The sequence below is a fragment of the Eumetopias jubatus genome, unplaced genomic scaffold, assembly GCF_037043125.1.
Source record: "Eumetopias jubatus isolate StellerSeaLion01/CBP00866 unplaced genomic scaffold, mEumJub1_p1.0 scaffold_17, whole genome shotgun sequence".
In the NCBI taxonomy this organism is placed as follows: domain Eukaryota; kingdom Metazoa; phylum Chordata; class Mammalia; order Carnivora; family Otariidae; genus Eumetopias; species Eumetopias jubatus.
The window spans coordinates 14,657,463-14,682,775 of NW_028274823.1; the positions used below are offsets into that span (position 1 = coordinate 14,657,463).

The following is a 25,313-nucleotide window of genomic DNA, read 5'->3' on the forward strand; positions in this document are numbered from 1 at the left end:
TATCCCGGACTGATTAAATCACAGTGTGACAGTTCTGTGTGTGTGTATGTTTGAAGCCTGGGTAGTGTGGGGGGTTGTCGGGGGTAGGGGCCTGGCCCTGGCACTTAAAAAATTTCCCCAGGAGATTCTAATGGGCAGGCAGGGATGAAAGCCGCTATGGTACATGGGAAATAGCTCATTGATTTCAATGTACATTTTTTTTTATTGTAAGGGAAGACGAACACTTTTCTTTGAGAACAGTGATTTAGAGTTTTCTTGAATCACGGACCTTTTGAGATTCCAATACAATCACTGGATCTTCTATCCAGAAAAATGTGCACACACATTGGTCTCAATTTAAGTGATCACAGACCCACTGGAGCGCCTCCTCAGGCCTCCTGGGACTGTGAGCCCCAAGTTGAGGACAGGCCCAGAAAATTGTTCTTCCCAGCCTCCCCCACTGGGCCCCAGGCCTTGGGCACTCTCCCAGAGAGAGTCCACCTGTGTCGATGTCTTCTCATCTCACCTCAACTCAAAGATCTCCAGGAAGGAGCGCCTTGGCCCAGCTCGCTCAGGGACTCACTCCTCAGCCTATCCGTGGGGACATTAGGCACCAGCCTTATTTCCAGGACATGGTAACTCCAAGGGAGGAGGAGGGGCAATTCTTGCTAAAGGGGTGCTGGGCAGACAATCTCCTACGTATCAACCACAGCGAAACCTGACTTCCCATACATATACCTTAGACATTCATTCATTCATTCATTCACTCATTCATTCATCTTACAAACCCTTCTTAAGCAGCTACAGTGTCTAGGTACCTCTCTAGGTTCTGTGTGTACAGAAGTAAACAAGGCAGATGAAGTTATTGCTGTAATTAAGCCTACACTCTAGCAGGAAGAAGAAGACAAGAAACCAATAAATAAACAAGAAAGATATCAGGGCATGATGATTTGCAGACCAAAGGAAATCAGGTGAATAGCCATAGAAGCTGGTCAGAGACTCTACATTGCCTCTGAATGACATGGAGCCAGCCGGGTGACGACCAGGTGACAAGCACCAGAAGCTGTGGGAGCAGGGGACAGGGACCTGAATGAGTTGGGGGATAAGCCAGGAGTGTTTAAGACCAGCAAGATGACCTGGGGCCTGGTAGGGAGCCACTCACTGGAGGGTTATTTTCTTTCAACTGTATTTTTGAATATATAACGCATGCAAATGTTAGAAAACTTAAAACACATAAAAGGGTAGACGGTGAAGAACTGAGCCCTAACCCTCGTCCCAGTCAGGGTGGCTCCTATTAGCTACCATAATAAACACCCCCGAGTCTCAATGACATGATGTACTACAGGCATGTCTTGCTCATGACACAGTCTGCGCCTCCCCCCTGGCTGGCACCCTCTGTCTCTCTCCGTCCCGGGCCCCACTCCAAGCAATGATCAGGGATCCGTGTCCTTTCCTTGTGTGGCTCCACTGTCCCAGAGCACTTCATCTCCAGCTTTATGGGAGGGCAAGAAGGAGCAGAGGATCTTGCAGAGGGGCCTGGCTTAGCAGAGATGGGCATCACTTCTAGCCAGAGCTAGTCCCATGGCCCCCAAGGTACCGAGGGGAGCTGGGAAATGGCCACTTCCTGTGTGCCCAGGAAGAGGAAGTGGGATTGGGAAGCACTTGGCCAGTCTTCACCCCGCTCAGCCACCTGCTTCCCCGAGAGGCTGCCACTGTAACCAGGTCCTTATGTGTCTTCCCAGAGAGATCTTATGGTCATAGAAGCAAAAACATATCTACATATCAAGTAACTTTAAAAACCACCTTGCTTTTTTCCCCCCTTAAGATTATATTGTGGACACCACTGGAGGTTCTAATCTGGGGCATGAGGAGCTCCAATTTATTTTGTACAAGGTGCACGCTGGCTGGTGGGACAGGATGGATTGGAGTGGGGCCAGTGGGAGCAGGGGGCTGGTCAGGTGGCACATTTGACGGTGCCGCATTATCGATGGCCGCCATGCTCCTCGTGCAAGCCTCCGTGACCCTACCCCCTCCGGCCCCCCGCACAGCCACCAGCCTGGATGTTGTGTGAGTCAGTCCCTTGTTTTGTTTTTGTTTTGTTTTACTAGTTGACTGCATAGATGTGAGTCTCACCTGAATATGTTGAGTTTTGCTAGGTTTTTCTTTGCTTGGTTTTACTTTTCTGTAGTTCCTTCCTTTGCATAGCTAGATGATGTCCCACTGCGTGACTAAGCCACAATTCATGTATCCATTCTCCAGTCAAAGGACATCTTGTTTTTTTCCTGAATTTGAGCCATATGAACAGTGCTGTTCATATCTCCAGCTTGTTGGAGATTTGCCAAATTTCGTTCCAAAGTGGTCGAGCCAATCACGACCCGCTTTGCTGGTTATGCGTAAAGGTGCCTCGTGCTCACCCTCATCTTCACCAGCCCTGGCGGGCGTCACGTTTCTAAATGTTTGCCAATCTACAGCTGCGTCTTTTCATGGCCTCACTTCGCCTTTTCCTGGTCACAGCTGAGCCTGAGCATCTAGAAACTTCTCTTTGCCCTTTGTGTGGCCTCTTCTATGAAGTGCCTGATCGCTGTCTTTATTTATTTATTTTTTTTGATGAATTGTCTCTTTAAAATTGATTTGTGGGCATTTTATTCATCCTGGATACCGGTCAGTCCTTTGTCGGTTACAGGTATAATGAACATCATTTCCTGATCTGAGGCTCTCCTCTTCCCTCTTATGATGTCTTTTGATGACTCTTATGTTCTACTTTTAACATAGTAGGATATTAACATTCTTTTATGCTTTGCATGTTTTGAGGCTTGTTTTAAGAAATCCTTACTTTTTTTATTTTTATTTTTTGAAGATTTTATTTATTTGAGAGAGAGAGAGAGAGAGAGAGCGCGCACATGAGAGGGGGGAGGGTCAGAGGGAGAAGCAGACTCCCCGCTGAACAGGAAGCCCGAAGTGGGACTCATCCCGGGACTCCAGGATCATGACCTGAGCCGAAGGCAGTCGCTTAACCAACTGAGCCACCCAGGCGCCCCTTACTGTTTTTTTAAGATGTTATTTATTTATTTATTTTAGAGAGAGAGAGAAAGCAAGAGGGAGTGCAAGTGAGGAGAGGCAGAGGGGGAGAGAGAGGGAGAGGGGGAGAGAATCCCAAGCAGACTCCGCACTGAGCGCAGAGCCCCATGCCAGCCTTGATTCCCCGACCCTGAGATCATGACCTGAGCTGAAATCAAGAGTCAGTTGCTCAACCTACTAAGCCAGCCAGGTGCCCTGAAATCTTTACTGTTTTGAGTTGGATTTGATGGCTAGACCCAAGGACCTCAGAACCCATGAGCAGGCCCAGCTCAAGTGGCTAAGAGTCTCCTGGGCAGGCAGAGCCTGTGGCTCCCGGGGTGGCTGACAGCTGAGAGTTTGATTTAAAACTGGAGGAGGTGAAAGGGAAAGACAGAAGAGAGGCTGAGTGCTTTGAATTTGATCCTTTTAGAAACAATTACCCGATCACCTCGGATGGGCAGAGGAAGGGACTTTCTGAGAACAAGGCACAAACCGCAGGAAAGCCTGTCCGCTTGGCCTCACCTTGGACCCACAGCCACCTGGTTCCTGCCGCCACTTCCGTCAGCCTTTATTGAGACATTTCACGGCGACCAGCATCTTTGTTAAACTGTCGAGAGCCAGGAGAGCATGTGCGCATGCGCGTGTGCAATGGCTCAGGGATGACTTAGCTGCGTTCCTAGTGACAACTGAGGGGGCGCTGAGGCACTGAGCAGGTGGCGAGAGGCTGAGCCACACAGGGCGGCCCAGAGCAGGCGTCCTTAATGGGGCAGGGAGTCAAGCGGTCAGTGAACTTGGGATGGAAACAAATGCGTGTTTCTTATTTTCAGTAACTGCCAGATGAAATTTAGCATTTCCTTCCATTAGGAAGGGAGGCAGCAAACCAAACAGAGCTGGCAGAGCCTGCGGCTGGTCCCTCAGAGACATCACAGATCCTCTCACGTCACATCGCTTTTTTGGTAGATATTTTAAGATATCTACTTCAAGATTGCAGTTGTAATAAGTCCCTACCAGATCTTTGATAATTTTCATGTGTTAACGAAGAAGCATGTATATTACTCTAGCACATTTTTTAAAAAAGATTTTATTTGTCAGCGAGAGCACACAAGCGGGGGGGGGGGGGCGGCAGGCAGAGGGAGAAGCAGGCTCCCCACTGAGCAGGGATCCTGACGGGACGCGATCCCAGGACTCTGGGATCATGACCTGAGCCGAAGGCAGACGCTTAACTGACTCAGCCACCCAGGCGTCCCTCTATCACATTTTTTAGAAGGATTTTGATAATCCTGGTGAATAACTAGGTTCCTTTGTAATCCTGTGTGATTTATTTTATAAATTGAAAAACATGATTCTGAGGAGGGATCCATAGGTTTCTCCAGACGACCAGAGGGTCCCTGAGACACGGGAGGTCGAGAATGGGCCCCTGGAGCCTGGACCCTTCTTCCCAAGGGAAGCTGCTAAGCCTTGTGTTCTCAGACAAGTGCTGTGTGCGCGGAGGCTGCAGGACACGGAGTAGGTGATGGCGCTGTGCAGACGTACAAAGAAATCCTGCTCTTCCCAGGTGCCCCGTGCTGGGCAGGCCCTGGAGATGACGCAGATGACGTGGATCCCTACCCTTTGGGTGGGAATGAGTTAGTGCTAGAACAGCTTGTGCTGGGCACTGGCCTTCTCTAGTTAATGGCGTGCCTCCTCTCAAAAGACTCTAAGCTCCTCCAGGGCGGGCTGGCACCGTCCACGTCCTCTGGCCATTGTAGTCACCTAAGTGGGTGCGTGTAGACAAGGGAGGGGAGCTAGGAGAACACAACGCTCAGAGCCCTTCTGAATCCGTCCCTGCCCCACCTCCCCAGCCCCATCTCTCCTCGCTGACTCCTCTGCCCTGGCCATGCACACACCACCCTATTCCTCGTCCACACTGGGCTCTGTGCTCCTCCCCACATATATCCTGACACTATCCAGAGGCTAACAGAACAGTCTCTGCCTGGAACCTTCCTGGTCTCTTGCAAGGGAGACAAGAACATGGCATCTTGGCCCTGAGTATCACCTCCTCTCACAACTCACTGGGCAGAGAGTCCATCACATGCCCCCGCCTGAGTTCGGTGGAGCAGGAATGTCATCCTCTCTGAGGGAGAGGCACCCACCCTCCCCATCCCTGCCATGTCAGGGAATTCTATCCTTTCCTCCAGACTCACCCAAGGCCCCGCCTTGCCTGGGCTCTTCTGTAGGAGTTTGTCTCTTCCGCCCTCATACTCTCACATTTGCTTTGGGTGCCCAGATGTGCTTCCGATCTAAATTGCGCCGGACCTTCAGCGTTGGCAGGATACTACTGCACCTGTGTGAGCTCCCCAGATGTGCATCCATGACTTGATGATTTGCGATGGTGCAAAGAGAAGCCACTGCTGCTTGAGGCCTTGGGATGGTTCTGAAACCATGTACCAGGAGTGAGGGTTGTTGGTTTGAGAATTTTAAGAAGGATGTTTTGTTGCTTAACTTGAAAGGGGTGAACTGACCTACAGCAGCATTCACCGCCTTCGTGACCCAAGGGCAGATGGACCCTTCCAGCCTGCATGGATGAATCCAGGGCATTATGCGCAGGAAAGGAGAATTCTCTTGTCCTTGGATGAACACGACAACAAAAAGCTTCCGTCAGAGGGCAGCTCCTTTTGACTGGTTTCTTGAGGGCCTTGGGCCTCCTTTGAAGAGCTAACGCCTCTGCACCAGTTAAGGCCTGCTGTTAGAGCGCCACCTTGAGGTTTTACTGTGACTAGTCAGTGCCCAGTTGCCCTTTGGTGAATTAACTGCGTTGCACAACATGGAAAGGGCTTGTGGAAGAAAAAACCAACCATGAATCAGCAAAATCAGGTGCCTATTTAAAGGCTATATTGTTTGGACATGTCAAGTAACCATCTTGTGTCTAGTGGCGGGGCATGCCCTTCCTCTTTCCAACCTGCCGGGGCCCATGAGGACATGCCCAGTGATGTGCTGGAGCTGGCCTGGACCAGGTGCTGAGAGCTGAACGTTAAATTTTCAGGCCTTCTGTGAGCCAGTTGTTAGACACAGCCACTACTGAAAATGAAAAGATAGAATATTACAATGGAATAAATTACCTTAAAAACAAAGGTAATGACAAAATAGTCCTTTCTAATCGTTTTACTATTGTCACCGTGCTGGAGGTTATTTACGTTTACTGTATCTCTATGATGGAAATGGGACCTAACGGTGTACGTCTCTTTCCAACTCCACCTCCGCTGACATCATGTTGGTAGCCTGCCATCGGCCTTGGTAGGAGTGTTCACACTGCGGGAGTCTACAGACGCTGCATGCATCAGCCATGAGAGCCGTTGCTAAACCTTTACCAGCACACCTCCGAGTGTGTGCCCTCCTGCTGCAAATGGAATGGGTGTGAGGGTGGAGAGATGCGATGGGGAAGGAAGGGGAAGGAAGGGGCAGGTGGCCGCACTGAGGTTCCGTCCCCCTGAGGAGTCCCGCTCGCGAAATGCAGGGCTTAGAAAAGAAAGACAGAATTATTCTAAAATACATTCTTTTCAACGATTTCCTTTATTATATTTAGATTCTTTTGGCCACTCACCAGCACGGTGGGCCACTCCCGAGCTGCCCGTGGAGCGTTCCCGGGAGGGCATAAATGGAAGAGAGCGTGTGTGGGCCCAGATGTGGGGAGAGTGCCCAGGGCGGCCCGGCAACTGTGCAACGAGCAGGTGGTGCTGAGGCTGACAGGCTCTGCCCCTGCTGCTCCGGACTGGCTGGTGTCCCCACCACCACGTGGGGGTCTGAGTGCAGCCCAGAGGGATACACTGAGCCACGGTCCGCCCAGAGGCTTTCTTGGCTCTGATTTACACTATACGCTGCTTCTTGGGTGCTTCGGGAGTAAATCAAATTAAAAGCAAACTTGAACTGAGTCCAAGTTGTCCATATCTCCCGTTCTTGAACCCTGTCCAGGTTCCTACTGCAGGCATTAAGCAATTTATATGATGCATTGTGGGCCCCCAGACTCACATCACACTTTTATAGGTCTCTCTAAAAATATATATGTATTCCTAAGTAGCATTTATCATTCTAACTAATGAGATTACGTTAAGTCCATGTTGTACCAGTTTGTAGTTTTTAGCGTCCAATGGAGATCACATTCTAAAGAATAAAACTGATGTATTTTTAATTGCCTTTAAATCCTGATGCTCGGTGACACCCATTGAATCCATGGGTTTGAGTGCTTCAGAGAATGGATGGGTTTCTGCTAGAATAGTAAATTCATTGCTCAGCTATGACAATCGAATTCGACTTTTTATTTTGTTTTGCCTCCTTGGCAAAAGAATGGTCTCAAAAGCCGGGCTTTGTTGAAAGATAAAAAAGTCTTTCTAAATTCCGAAGCTCCCCTCTAAGTAGGAAGCGTCACTACCAGGGACTTTGATCACAGAGCTTTCCTGTAAGCCGTAAATAGAAGTCAGCATCCGTGGAAGCCAAGTTGCCAGCAGACAGGAAGGGGAAAGAGAAAGCACTCCCTCCGCCCTGCCTGGGAGAGATGGGAAGGCGTGGCCAAGAGCTGGGGAACCTCTGAGAGAAACCCGGGGGGGGGGGGGGGAGGAGGGAGGGGTCCCGGGGAGGGAGGAGTCCGAGTAGATGGACCCGAGGTGGTGCTCCCAGGTGTGCCCGCACGGGAGCCTCAGGTCTCCTGCAGCAGCCGCAGGAGTGGGTGGTGTTTCCTGAGGTGCACAGAGGTGCTGAGAGACATGGGGCGGGGGGGGGACGAGCAAAGACCAGGGGTGAAGTGGGCTGCCGACAGGGGCGCCAGGAGCAAAGGTACAGTCGAGCTTAGCAGCAGAGGCTGCGGGGTGGGACACTCAGTTCCTCAGAGCAGAGATGAGCGGGATGGGACACTCAACTGGACGCCATAGAGGACCCAGAGGACAGCAGGTGCACCTGAAGCCTGTCCCTGAAACCCCCCTTCTGTAGGGCATCCGCGCCCCCATCTAGTCCTGGGTGGAGTCAGCACATTAGAGGGCATATTCCAGGGCCTGGCTTCGTTCTGGGCCTTGTGAGGGGACCGCAGGAGCCCCTGTGCTCTAGGGGAGGGCTCAGCCACCCCAAGAAGTACCGACACAGGATGCCACAGAGGGGCCACATGGGCTGCAGAGTCAGGCCAGGCTGTTGGGTCATGGAATCTTGAAATCTCCCTGTTTCTTCTGAACCCCTGGCGTCTCCAAGTGCTCGGGCTTCTGGGCTCGGCTGTTCCCTTCACATACGGATGAAATGGCCCAGCGCCCTCCCAAACCCTGAGGGAAGTCGGGCCTCACCCCAGCAGCCCCGAGGATCCCCGGAACAATGGTGGTTGGCGGGAGGGGACATCCTTCTCCTGTCAGCTCACATCAGGCGCTTGAAAGTGTGTCACCAGGCTATTGGGAGGAGCACACTTGTCCTGAAGGTTTGGGGGAAGGGATGAGCTAGTACAGAACAGTCAGGAAACAACTTCAGACTCAGTATTAGAGTTCCCATTTCTGGAAGATATATTGGCTGATTGCAGCCATAACGACTCCCTCTCAGAGTCAGACAAGGAGGAGTTCAAATCCGAGGCCTCCCCTCTGCTGGTTTTGTGCCCCTGTGCGCCCCTGAGCCTCAGTCATTCATCTATAAAATGGGGTCATAATGCCCCTTTGCAGGTGTGCGGGTGAAGGACTCACACGTTCAGGGTCACAGTGAAGGCGCCACAGATGACAACAATCGCTGGTATGGGCTTTCGGCCCCGCCCCTTGGGGGGGCCTGTGCCAGGCTTTCCAGACGACACTAATGAAGTCAAGCCACAGGATGGGAGGCGGGGAGAAGAACATGCTGGGGTCCCCCAAGGCAGTGGGGTGACCGTGGAGGGGTCAGCGGTGGAAAGCTGGTGGAGGGGTGATGGTGACCTGATACCCCCGACAGAAGGAGGTCGGGATGACAGGGCAGAGGTGGGACCCGCATCTTGGGCACCCCAACACAGAGCCCCAGCAGCGGCAGCAGTGGGGCCTGCCAGGGAGGAGGAGCTCAGGGCCCGAATGGCCTACAGGGTGGGATGAGGCTGGAGACCTGGGAGAGGGGCTCAGGCGATGGCGGACCCAGGTGTTCTGGTGGCATGGACTGAGGGCACACAGAAGACCTCTTCGGCATGCCTGCTCGCCTGCAGAGACGTAGAGCCGAGCCACCAACTCCTGCTTCCGAGAAGGCAGATCCTTCCTAGCAGGGCCAGTCTTTGGAGAGACCGAAAAGTACCATTGACGTCCCTGTCCCCCCCAGGGGCTCTCAGACTGTGGCAAGAGCCCGCGAAAGCACAGCCGATGAGCCTTGCCCAGGGTTTCCGGTTCAGTAGGTCTGTGCTGGAGCCTGGGAAGTTACATTTCTAGTAAGTTCCCAAATGATGTTTATGCAGCTGGTCTGGGGACCACATTTTGAGAACCACTGACCTAGGTCTCGGACCAATATCTTCTGGGATCCTCAGCGCCTGCTCTGTGGTGAATATGACCCTCCTCCGCACATGTCAGAGCTAATGATGCTCAAGGTCGGAGAGGGTAAGTGATGTCACTCCACTGAACAGTGGCAGGGGCTTAATTTGCATTAGGTCCTGCCAGCACCTAGTGTCCTGCTCCTTCACCATGATGATGACCATCATCATTGCTGTCTTCATCATCATCATCCATGTACTTTGAACTCTCCAGGGGGGCCTGTCTTGCAGCCTTGCCCTTGTCTACAGCCTGGGCCCAGCCCAGAGCTTAATAATTGTTAGTTGAGTGGAATCCCTTCCCGGAGCCGGTCAGTGAGAAGGACTTTCTCAGATGGCGATTTGGCAACTGTTAGCGGAGACACCCCCTGAGGCCTTGGCAGGTTGGCCAGGGCACGAGGAGGTGGCTAAGTGGTCGGTTGGTTTGTTTACTTACTTATGATAAGTAGGGGCAGGGAGGTCATGGGTGAGGGTGAGGCTTAGAGGTGACAGAGGCATGTCACCCTCCGCTCTCTTTTGAGACCCTCTGGGAGCAGGAAAGAATCCTCCCACCGACCAGGGGGGCTCTGACCCAGGCACGGCTCCTGGGCCTCCCACACTTTGCCTGCCTGCTGGGCCGGGGCTGCCTGGTGGGCCCGGCCTGAGCTGCCATCTCTAGGGGTTGGCGTGTGGGGCCTGCTTCTGTAACCCTGCTGTTCCCGCCGAATGACCTCAGCCAGGGGCCTCTTGAGGGGAAACAGGGAGATACCTATTGACTTGCTGGCACCTCTGGCTGCTTCTCTAGAGGACAAAGAACAGAAGGAAGGAGGGCCCAGCAGAGGCTGGCTCATTCCTCATGGAGCTGACAGAAGCTTTCTGGGGCTGCGAGGATCTGGGGGGGGGGTGTTGACCCACCCACTCTCCTCATCTCACTAGGGCTCTCGAGAGCCTCCGGCCCCATTTCAGTCAGCTGGGGCCGCTATAACGCAGATATGTATTGCTCACTGTTCTGGAAGCTGGAAGTCTGATATCAGGGTGCCAGCATAGTGGGGTTCGGGTGAGAACCCCTTCTGGCTTGCAGATCGACTCCTTCTTATTATGTCCTCACGTGGAGGATACAGGGAGCAGGGAGAGGAAGCAGGCTCCCTCCTGTCTCTTTCTGTAAGGACCCTGATCCCACAGGAAGGCTCCACCATCATGACCTACTCACTCCCCCAAAGTCCCCACCGGCTCATGCCATCCCAGTGGGGATGAGGGCTTCCAGATGGACTCCAGGGAGACAAGGGCATTCAGTCCCTAGCAGGCCCCATCTGCTGGTCTGCCTTCTAGCTGTCATTTAACTTCTGTGCGTCTCAGTTCCAACATCTGCAAAAGAGCTGGAACGGTTGCGCCCCGAACATGCATGCAAGTGACAAAGCACTGGGTCTGGGCCGAACGTGCAGGTGGTTCTCCCTACATGCTGGTCCGCCTGTGGGTCCCGTGGTCCTATTCCCTGGCCCTGGAGCAAGGGGGGGTGCATTCTGAGGGCCCCTTCTTCTGCCACCACGTAAATGTCGGGGCCCTGGGACCGTCCTGGACCCTCCTCCCCTGTCCTCCTGCACACCAGCTCCAGGATGAGCTCATCCACTCACAGGCTGCTCAGTCCCTCCCCTGCCCCTCCTCATGCCCATGGTCCCCAGAGACACTTGTCTGGACACCTGCCTTTGGGCATCTCAGAGACACCCTGAGCCAGCCCGTCCCAAGGTGGAGCCCTATTGTCGCCCCCCCTCCCGACTCCATCCTGTGCTCCCCGTTTGGCCAAGCTCAGACCCCTGCCCCATGCGGCCACCACTGTCTCCCACGTGACCCGTCACCGAGTTCATGGAGTATAGCTAGCCTGGCATATGTGGGAGATGGGAGATTCAGGGGATGTTTAGGTGTGGCCGAGGCTGGGAACGCGCCACCCCTGGAGCAGCTGTCTGGCTAGAGTTTGGCATCAGTGTAGCTCCAGGGTACAGTCACCACCCTCCAGACCCCCCATCTCTGTGTTTCGGTCCCCAAGCCCCCTCAGAGGCCACATCCCTTCCCCATCGTCTGCTCCCAGAGGCAGCCCTCCTGATCCAGGGCCTGGACCCCTTGTGGCAAGTCCCCTTGACCTGGAGAGAAACCTCCAGCCACAGCGGGGAGAAACCACCGGCCTGCCTGCCGGCCTCTCCGGCTTCTTCCTGAGAGCCCTATCAAACATGCAGGCAGCCTGGGGCTCCCCTTAATGGGATCGTGCAATTACGATCCCATCCCTTTGGATTTATTCATTCCAGAAACATCCTCGGGGGCCCCTCTGTCCAGGCCCAGGAAATGATTCAGACCTGGGCGCTGCCCTGAACTCTTGACCAGCTTAAAACCCTTTTCCTCTCTCGGTTCCCATTTCAGCTCCCGGAGGAGGAGGCTTGCTCCCCCCCCCCGAGGCTTGACACTGACGTCACTGCTGAGATCACCCCTAGGTTTCCGTTTTGGCCTGTGTCCCAAATGGCTGTCAAGGCTTCCGTCCCCCCCTCCCCGCTGCTTGGCCTCCCTCCTGCTGATGGGAGCTGAGAGCAAGAGCTCTGGGTGAGCCTCCTAGTTTTATTCTCTCTGTGAATGTGGTTCTGTTGAGTATGTCAGTGGGGCAACCAGACGCTCTGTGGGGGCAACATCTGTGACCTTATACCATAGAAATGGGGGAGGTCTAAGTGGTCCCCAGCCTGGACAGCCCCCGTCTGCATCTCCATACCTTCTGTCTGCACCCCCCATTGCCAGGAGCGGCCGCCCCCGCGTTTGCACACTGAGGCCCCTTGAACACACTAGAGAAGGCCCAAGCCTGCTCTCTGCTGCCCCCGTCCCAGCACACACAGAGTCCACGGTCGAGAGAGGTGGTTCTCCCCTTTAAACATAAAAATCTCCGCCCCCACTCCCCCCGCAGAGAGATACATGAGCAATCCTTAGAGAAGGCTTTTACGTGGTTGAGGCTTTTATGTTTTAAGCAAATTCAGAGAAGTTTGGTGCCCTGAGAAGTGCTCCTTGTTCTCAAGGACACAGGGCCACTGGGTGGGGGTGGTGCGGAGCCTGGGGAGCAGGGAGGAGCAGAGAGCCTTGGGACAACCAGGCAGCCAGGGGGCCTTTAGGAACCTGGGACCCTCCGACATTTTAGCTGTGGCTCCTGGGGTGGGCTATGTTGAGGTCTGGTGTCTCTCTGCCACCTGCCTTCTCCTATGTGGCTTCAGTCGCCCTCTCAGCCTCCCCACTGCGTCCCCCCCACCCCCAGCACACCCCTATGCCTCATGGCTTTGAGCCATCACACTTACTTTGAGATATTCTGAATCCTTTACAAAGTTACAGACCCAAGGAAGGCATCTGATTGGTCCAGCCAAGCGCTGTCCCCAGGAGACCTGGCCCGTTCCAGACAGGAGAGGGGCTCCGGACAGGACAGGGACCTCCCCATGGCTGCCCCTTCTGCCTCTCTTGACAGTTCTGCAGGGAGCCTTTCATCTGCGGACTGGCTTTGAACTTCTCCAGGAGAAGTTCACTGTATGGATAAACTAGATCTTACTTACCCATTCATCATTGAGGGGGTTTGGGGCCTTTCTGCCTTCTCCAGGAGGGGCGTGCAGGGGTCCATGCAAGCCAGACTCTTGATAGTTATGCGAGACCCAGGGTTCTTTGCTCTGTTTTTGGCAGCTGTGTGACCACGACAAGTCACCGACCTCTCTGAGGCTTGGTGTCCTCATCCACAAAATGGGCTCACACCACATGTCTTTCCTTGGGCTCTTTTGAGGACAGACTGAGACCCAGTACATTGAGTGCCTCACACTGAGGCTACACTTAATAAAGCAGGGGCCCCTCCCTGCTTGGTCACCCCTCTCTGTCTGGATGTGGCCAGGAGGAGATCTGAGCCGAGGTCTGAGCTCTGCACTTCTCCACGGCTGGGGACTGGCCTGCATGACTTCGGGTCTCTGTAGCCCCCAGCCCCTGGAGCTCTCTCCTGGAGAGCTGGTGCTGTCGGGAGGGTACTTGGCGGAGAATCAATCCCGAGCCAGGGAGCTGAGGCCTGCGCTCGTTAAGATGTCTTCCTGCAGCATCATGCTCCTTAAAAAAAAAAAAAAAAAAATTAAACATTTACTGAGAAAACAGAACCTCTGAAGAGTAAATGCTCTCCTGAGCTGTTTTGTTCATTTTTCTCCCTATCGTTTCTGATGCTTTGTGCATCTCCAGGAGAGTTGATAACAGAATCAGTAGCTGTTTTGCTCTAATTTATTGACCTCGATTGCCTAAACCTAATTAGCATGTTTCAGAGCCGTGAAGAGCTCCTCGGTCCTGGACTTCAGTGGGGGGTGGGGGGGAATCAATCATGCAGCCACCCTGAGCCGAGCGCATCGGGAGTGACAGATCTTACCGACAGTGTCATTCCGGGTAAAAGAACAGCCAGGGAGACATGGCTCCTGAGGGCCAGTTGCTGGTGCTTTGGCTGCCTCAGGCCCCAGCCCCAGCGGTGAGGACCTTTCTCCCCAGAACTCGGCCACCACCATGGGAAACCACAAGGGTCTATGTTGGAGCCCCCACCCACTGCCCCCCTTAGTAGCTGGGTGATTTGACTTTCTCTAAGCCTCCTCCTTTCTGATAGTGCTGTAGCAGGGAGGGAAGAAAAGGCCTTCTTAAGAAGTGACCACCACCAAGGCCATACCTTGGGCTTCTGTGATTGCGAATCGGAGGCCCTTTGGGTCCAGCAGGAGGGCGGGTGGCTGGAGGAAGGGGAAGCCGGCGTGGCGAAAGGAGAACCTGCTGGTGGCTGGGCCGGGGGACTTCCAAGGACAGAGATATTGAATGTCTGATTTATATGTCTCGGTGTGCTGCGCTGGATGTCACCCCCACATTGTCCCCAAATCTGTCCTGAAAATCTCCCCCAGGGGGCGCCTGGGTGGCTCAGTGGTTGAGCGTCTGCCTTCGGCTCAGGTCGTGATCCCAGAGTCCTGGGATCGAGCCCCGCATCAGGCTCCCTGCTCAGCGGGAGGCTTGCTTCTCCCTCTCCCACTCCCCCTGCTTGTGTTCCTTCTCTCGCTGTGTCTCTCTCTGTCAAATAAATAAATAAAATCTTAAAAAAAAAAAAAAGAAAATCTCCCCCAGCAGCAGAGGTATTTGGGGTGGGTCAAAGAGCAAGCTTGCCAGGAATATGGAGTTGTGTTGGGGTAAAAGTCAGGGTGACCATAGCAGACTGCTTTTTAAAAAAATTTAGATATAGTTAATAGAACATAAAATTCGCCAAGGTAAAAATGTACAGTTCAGTGGGGTTTTAGTATATTCACTATGTTGTGCAACCATGACTGCCGATTTCAGATTTCCATCACCCCAAGAGAAACCCCATCCCTATTAGCTGTCACTCCTCTCCCCCCCCCACCCCCGCCCAGCCCCTGGCACCTGCCAATCTGCCGCCTGTCTCTAGGGATTTGCCTATTCTGGACATTTCCTATCAATGGAATCAGACAGTATTGTCCTTTGGTGTCTGGCTTCTTTCACTTAGCATAATGTTTTCAAGGTTCCTCCATGTTGCAGTGTGTGTCAGAACTTTATTCCTTTTTATTGCTGAATTACTTTCCACTGTATGGATAAACTAGATCTTACTTACCCGTTCATCACTGAGGGGGTTTGGGGCGTTTCCGCCTTTGCCTGTTGTGAGCAGGGCTTTTGTGAACACTTGTGCACTGCTTACTGTACGAAGAGGGATTTTTAGTTCTCTCGGATCTGTTACGGAGGAGCGGGATTGCTGGTTCAGTTGATAATTCTAGGTTTGACTTTTGGAGGAACTGCCGAACTATTTCCACGGGCTGCTTTTGTAGCCCCGCACGTGAGATACTGGGACTACAAGGGATTAGAAGAAGTGGTGACTCCCTATTGAATGCACGTGCAATTAGGAAACACAGAGCCAAGAGAAGCTGCACAGGAGCCGTGGGGATGAGCCCCGATAGGGACAAGGGCTCCTTCCTTCCTTAATACACCTGAGCCTAAGGCTCAGCCAGAGCCCTAGTGGGTGAAGGGTGCTGGGGGAGCAGCACCTGCTCCCATCTGCCCTGCCTTGGGGGACCCACCATTGCTTGCCATCACTGACGGGGGAAGAAGACAAAGGAGGGGGGGTGGTGGCCAAACACAAAGTCTGGACCAAAGGAGGAGAGCCAGTGCATCTGCCTTCTCCAGGTAGCCCTTTCCAGCCTGTGTGGGCCGCTCAGTGCCAGGCCCCTAGCCTCTGCTGGTCTCTCTCCTGCCTCCTTCCAGAGCCTGTGTCTCCCGGGCCAGTTTTGCCCCCAGGTTGATCAGGAGAGAAGAAAACAGTATGGAGCAGACAGATCAGAACCTGCTAGACCCAGGCGGGGGCCTTGGCTCTCCTCTCCTCAACTCTAGCCCACCTCAGGGTCATGAGTGGGGGGCAGATCTTGGAGTGGGTGTCCCCTCCAGCCCCCCAAGAGGGGCACTGCAGCTCCCCATTCCACACTGGGACAGGGTTGGCTGTCAGCCTGCTGGAACTTTCTGGGGATGACTTGTGATTACAAAGCCAGCATGTCCCTGGGGGCCCACATGCACCAAAGTGAGCCTTTTCTTAAGTCTCTGGCATATTCTCTAAAGGAAGTCTCTCAACAAAATTGCTTATTAAATTATAAGGGTGGAGGAGGTGAGAGATAATTGGAACCAAATATTCGTGAATGGCATCCCTTGCTCCTAGCAAGAGTGATTTTGAAGAGAAACATGATTAAAACAAGGGGATTCCCCTGAGCCAGGCCAGGCTGATTGAATCACGGGGAGGAAATGACAATCTGGGTTAATTTGTTATGCCATTTTTAGGCATTTAAGATCACTGGGGGAACTTTGAGCTTCCTCATGAATGCCTGTGAGAGAGGACCAGACAGTCATGGCGAGGGGCCCTTGGGGTGGGGGCATCCTTGTCTGAAGGTGTCGGCAGGTACAAAGCATTTTTCTCATAGGCTGTCAGATGCTAGGGCCTGGGCAGAGGTGCCTGGAGGAGTTTCTGGAAGGGGGTGATGTCTACCTGGGAGCACATTCTGGCCCCTCTCCAAGCCAGCAGCCCCTTTGTTCCCAGGTGAGTGACCAAACATCCTGGCTTACCCAGGACAGAAGGAGTTCCTGGGGTGCAACACTTTCAGATTTTTGAACCAGGACAGTCCCAGGCAAACTGGAAGCCCAGGTTCCTTTTAGTGGGTAATGGTATTTAGAAACCAAGATCTGGGCTCGCGGTGGCTCATTGCTACCAGAAGACCATTGCTTCTAGGCCTTTTCTGTAAACAAAACTGGGAACTCTCTGTTTTTTAAACCTATGAGTACGCACTGATCTATCTCATTCAAAACCAGTAACGAGGGGCGCCTGGGTGGCTTAGTCGTTAAGCGTCTGCCTTCGGCTCAGGTCATGATCCTGGGGTCCTGGGATCAAGCCCCGCATTGGGCTCCCTGCTCTGCGGGAAGCCTGCTTCTCCCTCTCCCACTCCCCCTGCTTGTGTTCCCTCTCTCGCTGTGTCTCTCTCTGTCAAATAAATAAACAAAATCTTTAAAAACAACAACAACAAAAAACCAGTAACGAACGATTTTTCTCCCCTCCCCCCCCCCCCATTCTGAGTTTGTATCTTTCTCTCCACAGCAGACCCTGGTCTACAACATCAAATATTTGCTCATTTGTTCTATCCTTCAATATGCAATAAATATAGCTTCAGAATTATGCCACGTATACCTCTACCAGCAACAAACCTACTAAATTAAGTTTAAGATGCTTTTGCGGTTCTTTTTACTTTGAGGAAATGTCATATTAAAGATATATGGTCATGGGTCACCTGGGTGGCTCAGTCGGTTGAGCGGCTGCCTTCTGCTTGGGTCATGATCTCAGGGTCCTGGGATTGAGCCTTGCATCAGGTTCCCTGCTGAGTGAGGGGTCTGCTTCTCTCTCTCCTTCTGTGTGGTCTCTCTCTTTCTCTCAAATAAATAAATAAATCTTTAAAAAAAATAAAGATATATGGTCATAATACTGTGCCCAAAATTACTTGAGTTAGTGATTTTCTCTGTCAAGTTACACTGTACCTACCACTCATATGATGCAGAGTAAGGTTTATTTGCTTCTCTTCATGTCAAATTCAGGGTTTGCTTTTAAAAAAAATCCCTTGGACTTAATTTTATTTTTGGATGTATGAAGCACTCCAAACTGAAACTATGTACAAAATGGCTAACCCCCTGCCCTTCACCATGCCTGCCCATTTTTATTAGCTTCTGATTTATTGCTTCTGTGCCTCCTTGTGCAAAACTAAGCATGTTTATATACATATGTATATGTATGTATATGTATATTTCCCCTTATCTTACAGAAAAAGTAGAATACACTTTATGGTCTTTTGTAATTTGCTTGTTTTACTTAATAATATATATCCTGGAACTTACCCCTTGTTAATTCATAGGGAGTTTCTTCATTCATTTCTATGACTCCATAGAATTTTATCAAGTGGATATACTATAGTTTATATCCAACTAGTTTATGAATGACCATTCGTGCTGTTTCCAATATTTTGCAGTTACAGATAATCCCATCTTTTGCATTGTTGTTTCCCATTTGTAGGTAGATTCCTAGATATAAAATTGCTGGGTCCAACTGTAAAGTCATATATAGTTATGGCTACCACAGGGTGGTACCTGTGGTTGGACTTCCCCCAAGTGGGTTATAACGGAACCCACCACTTGTTTGGCAGCCATCATAGAGGACCTCTGATGGGTCCTGTGAGACTCAATCTTGGCATTGGGCAAATCCAAGCAGTCAATTACTCGTATCCTGCAGTTACAGATTTCCTTGTGCGAAGACCCCACTGGAGGACACAAGGAAGCAAGACAGGCGCATTGCTGGGCCCCTCCCATAACTCAATGGTCCTTTCAGACTCTTCGGCAGTCCTATCAGCATCAAAATCTTACCCACGCTTTTTCTTTGTCCACAAAAGCCTGCTGTTCCTCCAGCTTCCAGCCAATGGCTTTCATAATTCATGACTATTTTGGACAAAAATAAAGCTTCAGTCTATGCCATCTTTAAATATGACTTTCTTGGGCAACCTCAGATGATCTTTTTCAATGGAATTGAATCTCATAACCCAGAAAAACTCCCAGTCTGGAGCACACTTTGTACATGAGGGAAAGAAAAATGGCCCTTTTGTAGCTGCCTGGAGATGGCCCCAAATTGGGAGTGGGGCCAGCTATGTCTTTGACCACACCAAAGCCTCAAAGAGAGGGTCCCCCGGCCCCACCCTTCTGGGGCCAGTTCTGCCCAGATTCTCGGAAGCTGGGGCCCTGTGGGCATGGAGATACCAGATCATATGACATGCTACAGACAGATGTAGCAAGTCACAGGGACACAGAGGCCACCGTCAGAATGCCCGCAGTAGTTACCCCTGGGCAGCCTCCCCCGCCCCCGCCAAAGTTCAATATTCTTCTTTATGTTTATTGTTCTTTTGCTGTTGTTTGGAAACAATCATGTTTCACAGGTGTCTTTTGAAAATTTTTATTTATTTATTTAAAAAGATTTTATTTATTTATTTGACCCAGAGAGAGACACAGCGAGAGAGGGAACACAAGCAGGGGGAGCGGCAGAGGGAGAAGCGGGCTCCCTGATGCGGGGACTCGATCCCAGGGTCCCGGGATCATGACCTGAGCCGAAGGCAGACGCTTAATGACTGAGCCACCCAGGTGCCCCTGAAAATTTTTTATTTTAAGGTATTAGCTAAAAAGTCACTGACGTCTCCCAGCCCACATGTGCCAGGAGGTAGAAAACACAGATTCATTCAAAAGCAGCAAGTTTCCACCACGCCCGAGTTCAAGTTGAATTGGCCAGGTTGGTAGTGCAAGCCCCTCCCAAGAGCAGGACATATTTTTCTGCCCCTTGTCATCTCTGTCCCCATCAGCAAGAAACCTCCTTTGTGCACCCACCCTGTGCCTGGTGCTCTGCTCCAGCTGGCCATGATGCAATATTGTCCCCAACACGGTGGCCGCTGGGAACCAGGAGCCGGTGGACGTAAATCACTGCGGAGCGGAAAGAGAGCAATGTCCTAGGGAGTGAAGGGCTGGCTTTGTGTGAGATGGGGGCGAGGTGAGTGATTCCCAGGGAAGAGGAGGGAGGCCCAGCTGAGTGTGAAAGAGGAAAAGTGGGAAGAGTCCACAGTGAGTTTTCCAGGCAGTGTGAAAATGTGGGAATGTGACATGTGGAGGCTGGCGGGGGGTGGGGGACAGCTCAGGAGTTAGGCCAGACCCAGATGCCAAGGGTCTTTCCTGAGAGCTGGGGCATTAGGATTTCATCCTATAAAGGGTGAGGGGGCGGGGGGCGCCTGAATGGCTCAGTGGGTTAAATGTCTGCCTTCAGCTCAGGATGTGATCCTGGGGTCCTGGGATCGGAGTCCCGCATTGGGCTCCCTGCTCAGTGGCGAGTCTGCTTCTCCCTCTGTGATTTCTCTTGCTCTCGATTCTCTCAAATAAATAAAAAGTCTTAAAAAAAAAGTATAAAAAATAAAGGGTGAGGAGGAAGTCAAGGTTGAAAGGTTTCAAATTGGAGCAAGCCATGATCATGATTCGCATTTTGGAAAAAATCATTTTGGCAGCGGTGTAGAAAGTGGATTGGATGTTGGGGGCTGGGACTAGGGGCAAGGAGACCACCTGACAGGGTAATCTGGAGAGACATGGCCAGAGCCCCGTCTGAGGCGGTGCCAGGGGCTGGGGAGGAGTGATTGTGGACGTCTGTGGGGTCCAGCGACCACCAGGATGGGGGCAGACCAGGTGCTTTCTGCACAGTCTGCGAGGGCAAGGGCCAGGTATATTCAGAGCTTAGCGCAGTGCCTGGCTCATACGAGGAGCTCAGTGAATATTTCCATGTACCATAAAAAACCGGGCTGCCACAGTGGTCAGAGAAACATCAGTGCAACATCCCCAAATAATTGAGAGCAGATTAAAATCTTCCTGCTGTCTCCTAGGAAATGCAAAGGGGGACATCCGTGACATCCAGCACAACTTTAAACATCATTTTTTTCTTGTCATTGCCTGTCTCCCCACATTCTCATCTTCCCGTATTCATGGCAGCCGCCCCCAACATCTCTCCTCTCTTTCCAGATTTGCAAACTTTCTTCTTCGCCTCTGTTCTTTTTTTCCTTTCCACCTTCAACTTTTAGGTCAAAGCTGTCTTCTTTTTTTCTTCTCTTCTTCTTTTTTAAACTCCGGTGAGAATTATAATTCTCTTTCCCACGTGCATCAGCTAGCCTCTGGCTTCTCCACTTGTGTATGCACGTGTGTTTTATCCTTTCTCTCCATTAATGTCATAGAAACCCAAGTGCCAAGGATGCACAGAGAAACATCCTTTTATTTTTTTTTTTTTAAAATATTTGGTTGATTGATTTGAGAGAGAAAGAGAGCTGGAGGGAGAGGGGGAGAGAATCTCAGGCAGACTCTGGGACCCTGGGACCCAGTCCCACCACCTCGAGATCATGACCTGAGCCGAAATCAAGAGTTGGTCACTTAACTGACTGAGCCACCCAGGCGCCCCAGGAAGTATCCTTTTAGAAGCAGGGGGAGGAGAGGAAGACTACACACACTTACACTTTCTTATTTTTTTTTTTTTTAGTTATTACTTATAAATAAGCAAATCTTTTCAGCAGATACTGGGAATATTGATTCCTTGCATTTGGTGGCATAAACAGAGTAGAAAAGTATTTTTACAAATACTATTCTACATTATCATCCAAAAGCCCCCATGCAATACTATTAATATCCTCATTTTACAGATGAGAGAAATGAGGTGTGGAGAGGTCATGTGATTTGAAATTTGGCAATTAACTGAGCAAATAGATGGTGATTTGTGGCTTATTATTGGGACTTCTGATTGCATTATTTCTTCAGTAGGTTGGGCTCATTCACGTGTGTGGGGTGTGTGTGTGTGTGTGTGTGTGTGTGTTTGGTTGTTGCTGTTCTGGTTTTTGTTGTTGTTGTTTGTTTCTTTGCCAATTCTTGCTAGGATCAAAGAGATGTCAGGGTCTGACCGACCACAGATGTTGAGTGACTTGCACAAAATCACACAGCTAGTCGGAGGATTGGTTAGATTCTCAGATTCTACTCCAGATTCTAGGTTCTGAATTCCAGAGTCAGATCCTGGGCTGCTGCCAGCCCTGAAGAGTGGACCCTGGAGCTCTCAATGCATTTGAATCTTAGGGGCTGCAAGCAACAGAGACTGGGTTTGGGTATTGAAGCTACAAAAAGAAAAGAGTAGAAGGATATAGGGCAGCTCATAGAATCAAAGGAGCTGATCAACCAGGACTTGGAAAGCATAGGATGTTGAACTGAGGGTGTCAGGGAGGGGTAATTCCTCGGAGCAAAATTAGGTGCTGCCCCAGCAGAAGGGGAGTGGATCCTGGGCAGGCACAAATCACCGGAGTCCACCTTACGCAACATCCACTACTCTGCAAACTAAGCGCTGGATGCTGTTGAAGCCACTGTTGTTAACTCAAAATCGATTTTCACCTTATCTCTTTTGGGGAGAGCCCTGATTTTGCTGATACTCAAGGAAGGGGACTCTGTCCCCAGCTCAGGAGTAAACCCAGCTCCGTTTAAGGCAGCGAAGAGAATCCCGTTGTCCTTACGCAGGATTGGTTCAGAGTGGTCGTGTGGTCTAGTTCTGTCCAGTGAGAAGTGAGTAGAGGCTGGATGGGGAAGAAGAAAGACCCGTAAGAAGACTTAACTGTTTTTTCCCTCTGTCCACCCAATGGCTAAGTGGGACGCATGGAAGGCAGCAGCCATCTTGCTGCCCTCCTGAGGTCATCAAGCCACAGTGTGACCTGGCAGCGTCACAGAGATGGAGACAGAGCCCCCTTCTAACTGCTTGCTATTGAGTTGAAGTTTTTTTATTATTTGCAGCTGGAGGTGTCCTGATACAGAAACTCTAGGATAGAGGGGCAGATTTATTCCCCATTACTCCAGAGATTAGAACTAAGACCAGAAAGTGACATAATGAGGAAGACATTTCAACTATGAGTGGAAGAGCTTTCTGACACCACTCTGAGATGGGGGGTGGTGGTTGTGGGATATTCAGGTAGTGAGCTCCTGTCCCAGGAGGCATTCAAACAAGATGGCTGTCTGGGGTGCAGCAGATGGGTTTTCTGCAGGGAGCAGAAGATTCAACAGGATCACCTCTAAAGTTCCTCTGACCTTGAACTTCCAGGATTCTGTGGTCAGTAACAAGGACCTAGAATCAGCCTGAGGTCAGATTTTTCTAATTTCTATGCATTTAAATACATTCTCTTAGTTTTTTTTACTTTGTTTTTTTTAAAGATTTTATTTATTTATTTGACAGAGAGAGACACAGCGAGAGAGGGAACACAAGCAGGGGGAGCAGGAGAGGGAGAAGCAGGCTTCCCGTGGAGCAGGGAGCCCGATATGGGGCTCGATCCCAGGACCCTGGGACCATGACCTGAGCCAAAGGCAGACACTTAACAACTGAGCCACCCAGGCACCCTTTTTTTTTTTTTTACTTTAAATTCAGTTTTTTTGATACTCTGAAAAACCAGAGCAAGCTCCATGTGTTGCTACCTATTCTTATAGTCTTTGAAAAACATTTTATAAATACATTCTCTCTTTGTCTCTAACACACACACACTCACACATACACACAGATATAATTACACACAGTTAACACCCACATTATCCACAGGCAAGAATTCTAACCAGAAAATAGAAACCTCCTACCCTGGCCCCTGACCATATTCCTGTAACCCCATGTTTTCTCTGGGTTATGAGCTGTCTAGTAAGATCAGCTGTGGACTTGAAACAAGAAGATGTGTGTTTGAATTCCGGCCAGACTGCCTCCTGGCTGGGTGGTCCTGAGCAAGTCACCTGCTTTCTCTAGGCCTGAACTAAGAGACCACCGAGTAAAGTAGCAATCCCAGGGCTGGCACAGGGGTGGGCCATAACTAGCAACGGAAGTCATGAGGCATGGTCTCGAGGAGGCCTGGACCAACGGTGGGGTGCAGGGAGGCACAGTTAGCAATGTTCTCAGAAGATGGGACCTGGGGTCCTGATTTGGATGGCTCAGAGGTTTCCAAGAAGACCAAAGTCTACAAGTCAAGGTACCCCCTTCCTTGAATGGTGTCAGGCACCTGACATTACGACATGCCTTTCCGGCTTGACCCCTCTGTTTGAACCCCTCTGTTTCTGACCAATCCCACTTCTCTTGATTCAATTTTAACGATTCATATATTGATTCTATTCTGGTTGTAAAAGAAAAACATATTATCTGTTGAAAATGTGTGTGGGGGTTGGTAATAAAAAAATAAAAGTCACTCATAAGCTTATACAAGGATTACCACTATCACTGTGTTAATGTCTTTCCTTCTAGTCTTTTAAATGCATGTATAACTATTATAAAGGAATAGAGAAGTAAATTGATGTGATTTGCTTTTATCTCGATATGTGGATATGTTACTATAAGTACTCAGTCTATAATCAATAGTACCTGACATTTATTGGCGCTTACTATGTGCCAGCCACTCGTTCTACGTGCAAGTATTATCTCATTTAATTTTTGTAACGCTCCTCTAGAGTAGGTACAGTTATTATCCCCATTTTACCGATGAAAACACTGAGGCAACAGGAAGTGCCCACCGCCATGCAGCAAGAAATCGAACCCGGGCCTGTGCTTTTAACTGTGAGCTCTAGATACTGCCTTTCTTCCTTCCTGGCTTCAGCCTAAAACACACTCTGTATCTGAATGGGACTTTGTATTTGTCCAAGCCTATCCGGTGTGTGTGAACTGGGTGAGCCTAACTCTGGACAGCCTTCCTGGCGTCCTTGGCTGTTTAAGGGGAGGGGTGTTTAGAGGGAGGTCAGGTGCCCCGGGGGAGAGCAGCCTGGTTGCCCATGCAGGTGCACTCAGCAGGCCCGAAGTGAGCAGCAGTTCCCCGTCTGGGGCCTGACCCTCCACCCTGTCACTCAGAACCTGGAGTGTCAGCCCACACAAGGTCTGCTTTTCCCAGGGGGACCCCTGTAGTTAGCCCAGCTCAGGGAGTGCAGGCATAATTCAGAATACCACGGGGGCCCATTCACAAGGAGAGTCTGAGGAGTGCTGTGGGCTGGTCCCATTTGCTGTTAAGCCCCTTCTGCCCCAGGGTAAGCAAGCCACACCTTGACAGAGGCTGCCTGGCTACCAGCCTGACTCTGGTGGGGGGTGGGGGTCACAGGTCTCAAACTTCTTTGCTGACCAGCCTTGAAAAAGTTACTGAAATTTTCCTGTGCCTCAGTTTCCCGATCTGTAAGCAGAATAAAGCTAATACCTTCTTCTAGGGTTGTTGGGAGAGTTAAGTGAATTAAACATAAGGCACAGTAATCCGTAATGAACTGTATAGTCCATGGAGAGGGCCTTGAGCTAAGCCTGGCATCTAGTAAGTGCTCAGTACAAAGTAGCTTTTGATATTGGCACAACTGACGCCTGGACCAGCCCAACCACAATTTATTAGAAAGTCTATTTTCTTGTTTTCTGTCTGCCTCTAGACACTATGCTCTCTCTCCTCTAGGGTTAGGAACCATGTTTTCCCACCCTCGTATTTACCCTCCTGGCCTGGTACATAACGGGCTCTTAACACCTGCTTGTCTTCATGCACAAATAAGTAAATAAATGAATAAATTCCCACTAGGTAGATCTATGAACCCCTCAAAACGGTGTGCAAAGTCTGAGCACTTATCAGATTCCCAAAGGGACAAGTGACCCAAGAGGTGCTGAAGGGTGGCCACAGGCCTTGGGATGGGGTGGGGTAAG

At 50.9% G+C, this 25,313-nt stretch overlaps 1 protein-coding gene across 2 annotated transcripts in view; it reads left to right on the forward strand.

Moving 5' to 3' along the window:
- Positions 1-25,313, forward strand: part of HSPA12A (heat shock protein family A (Hsp70) member 12A) — a 138,250-nt gene that overhangs the window by 38,899 nt on the left and 74,038 nt on the right. The window contains exon 2 of one of the 2 annotated variants that reach the window (XM_088019824.1): positions 12,545-12,553. The exons of the other annotated variant lie outside the window; for it this stretch is intronic. Coding sequence (XP_087875950.1) covers positions 12,545-12,553 — 9 coding nt within the window. The remainder of the gene's footprint in view (positions 1-12,544; positions 12,554-25,313) is intronic. 2 annotated transcript variants of the gene reach the window in all.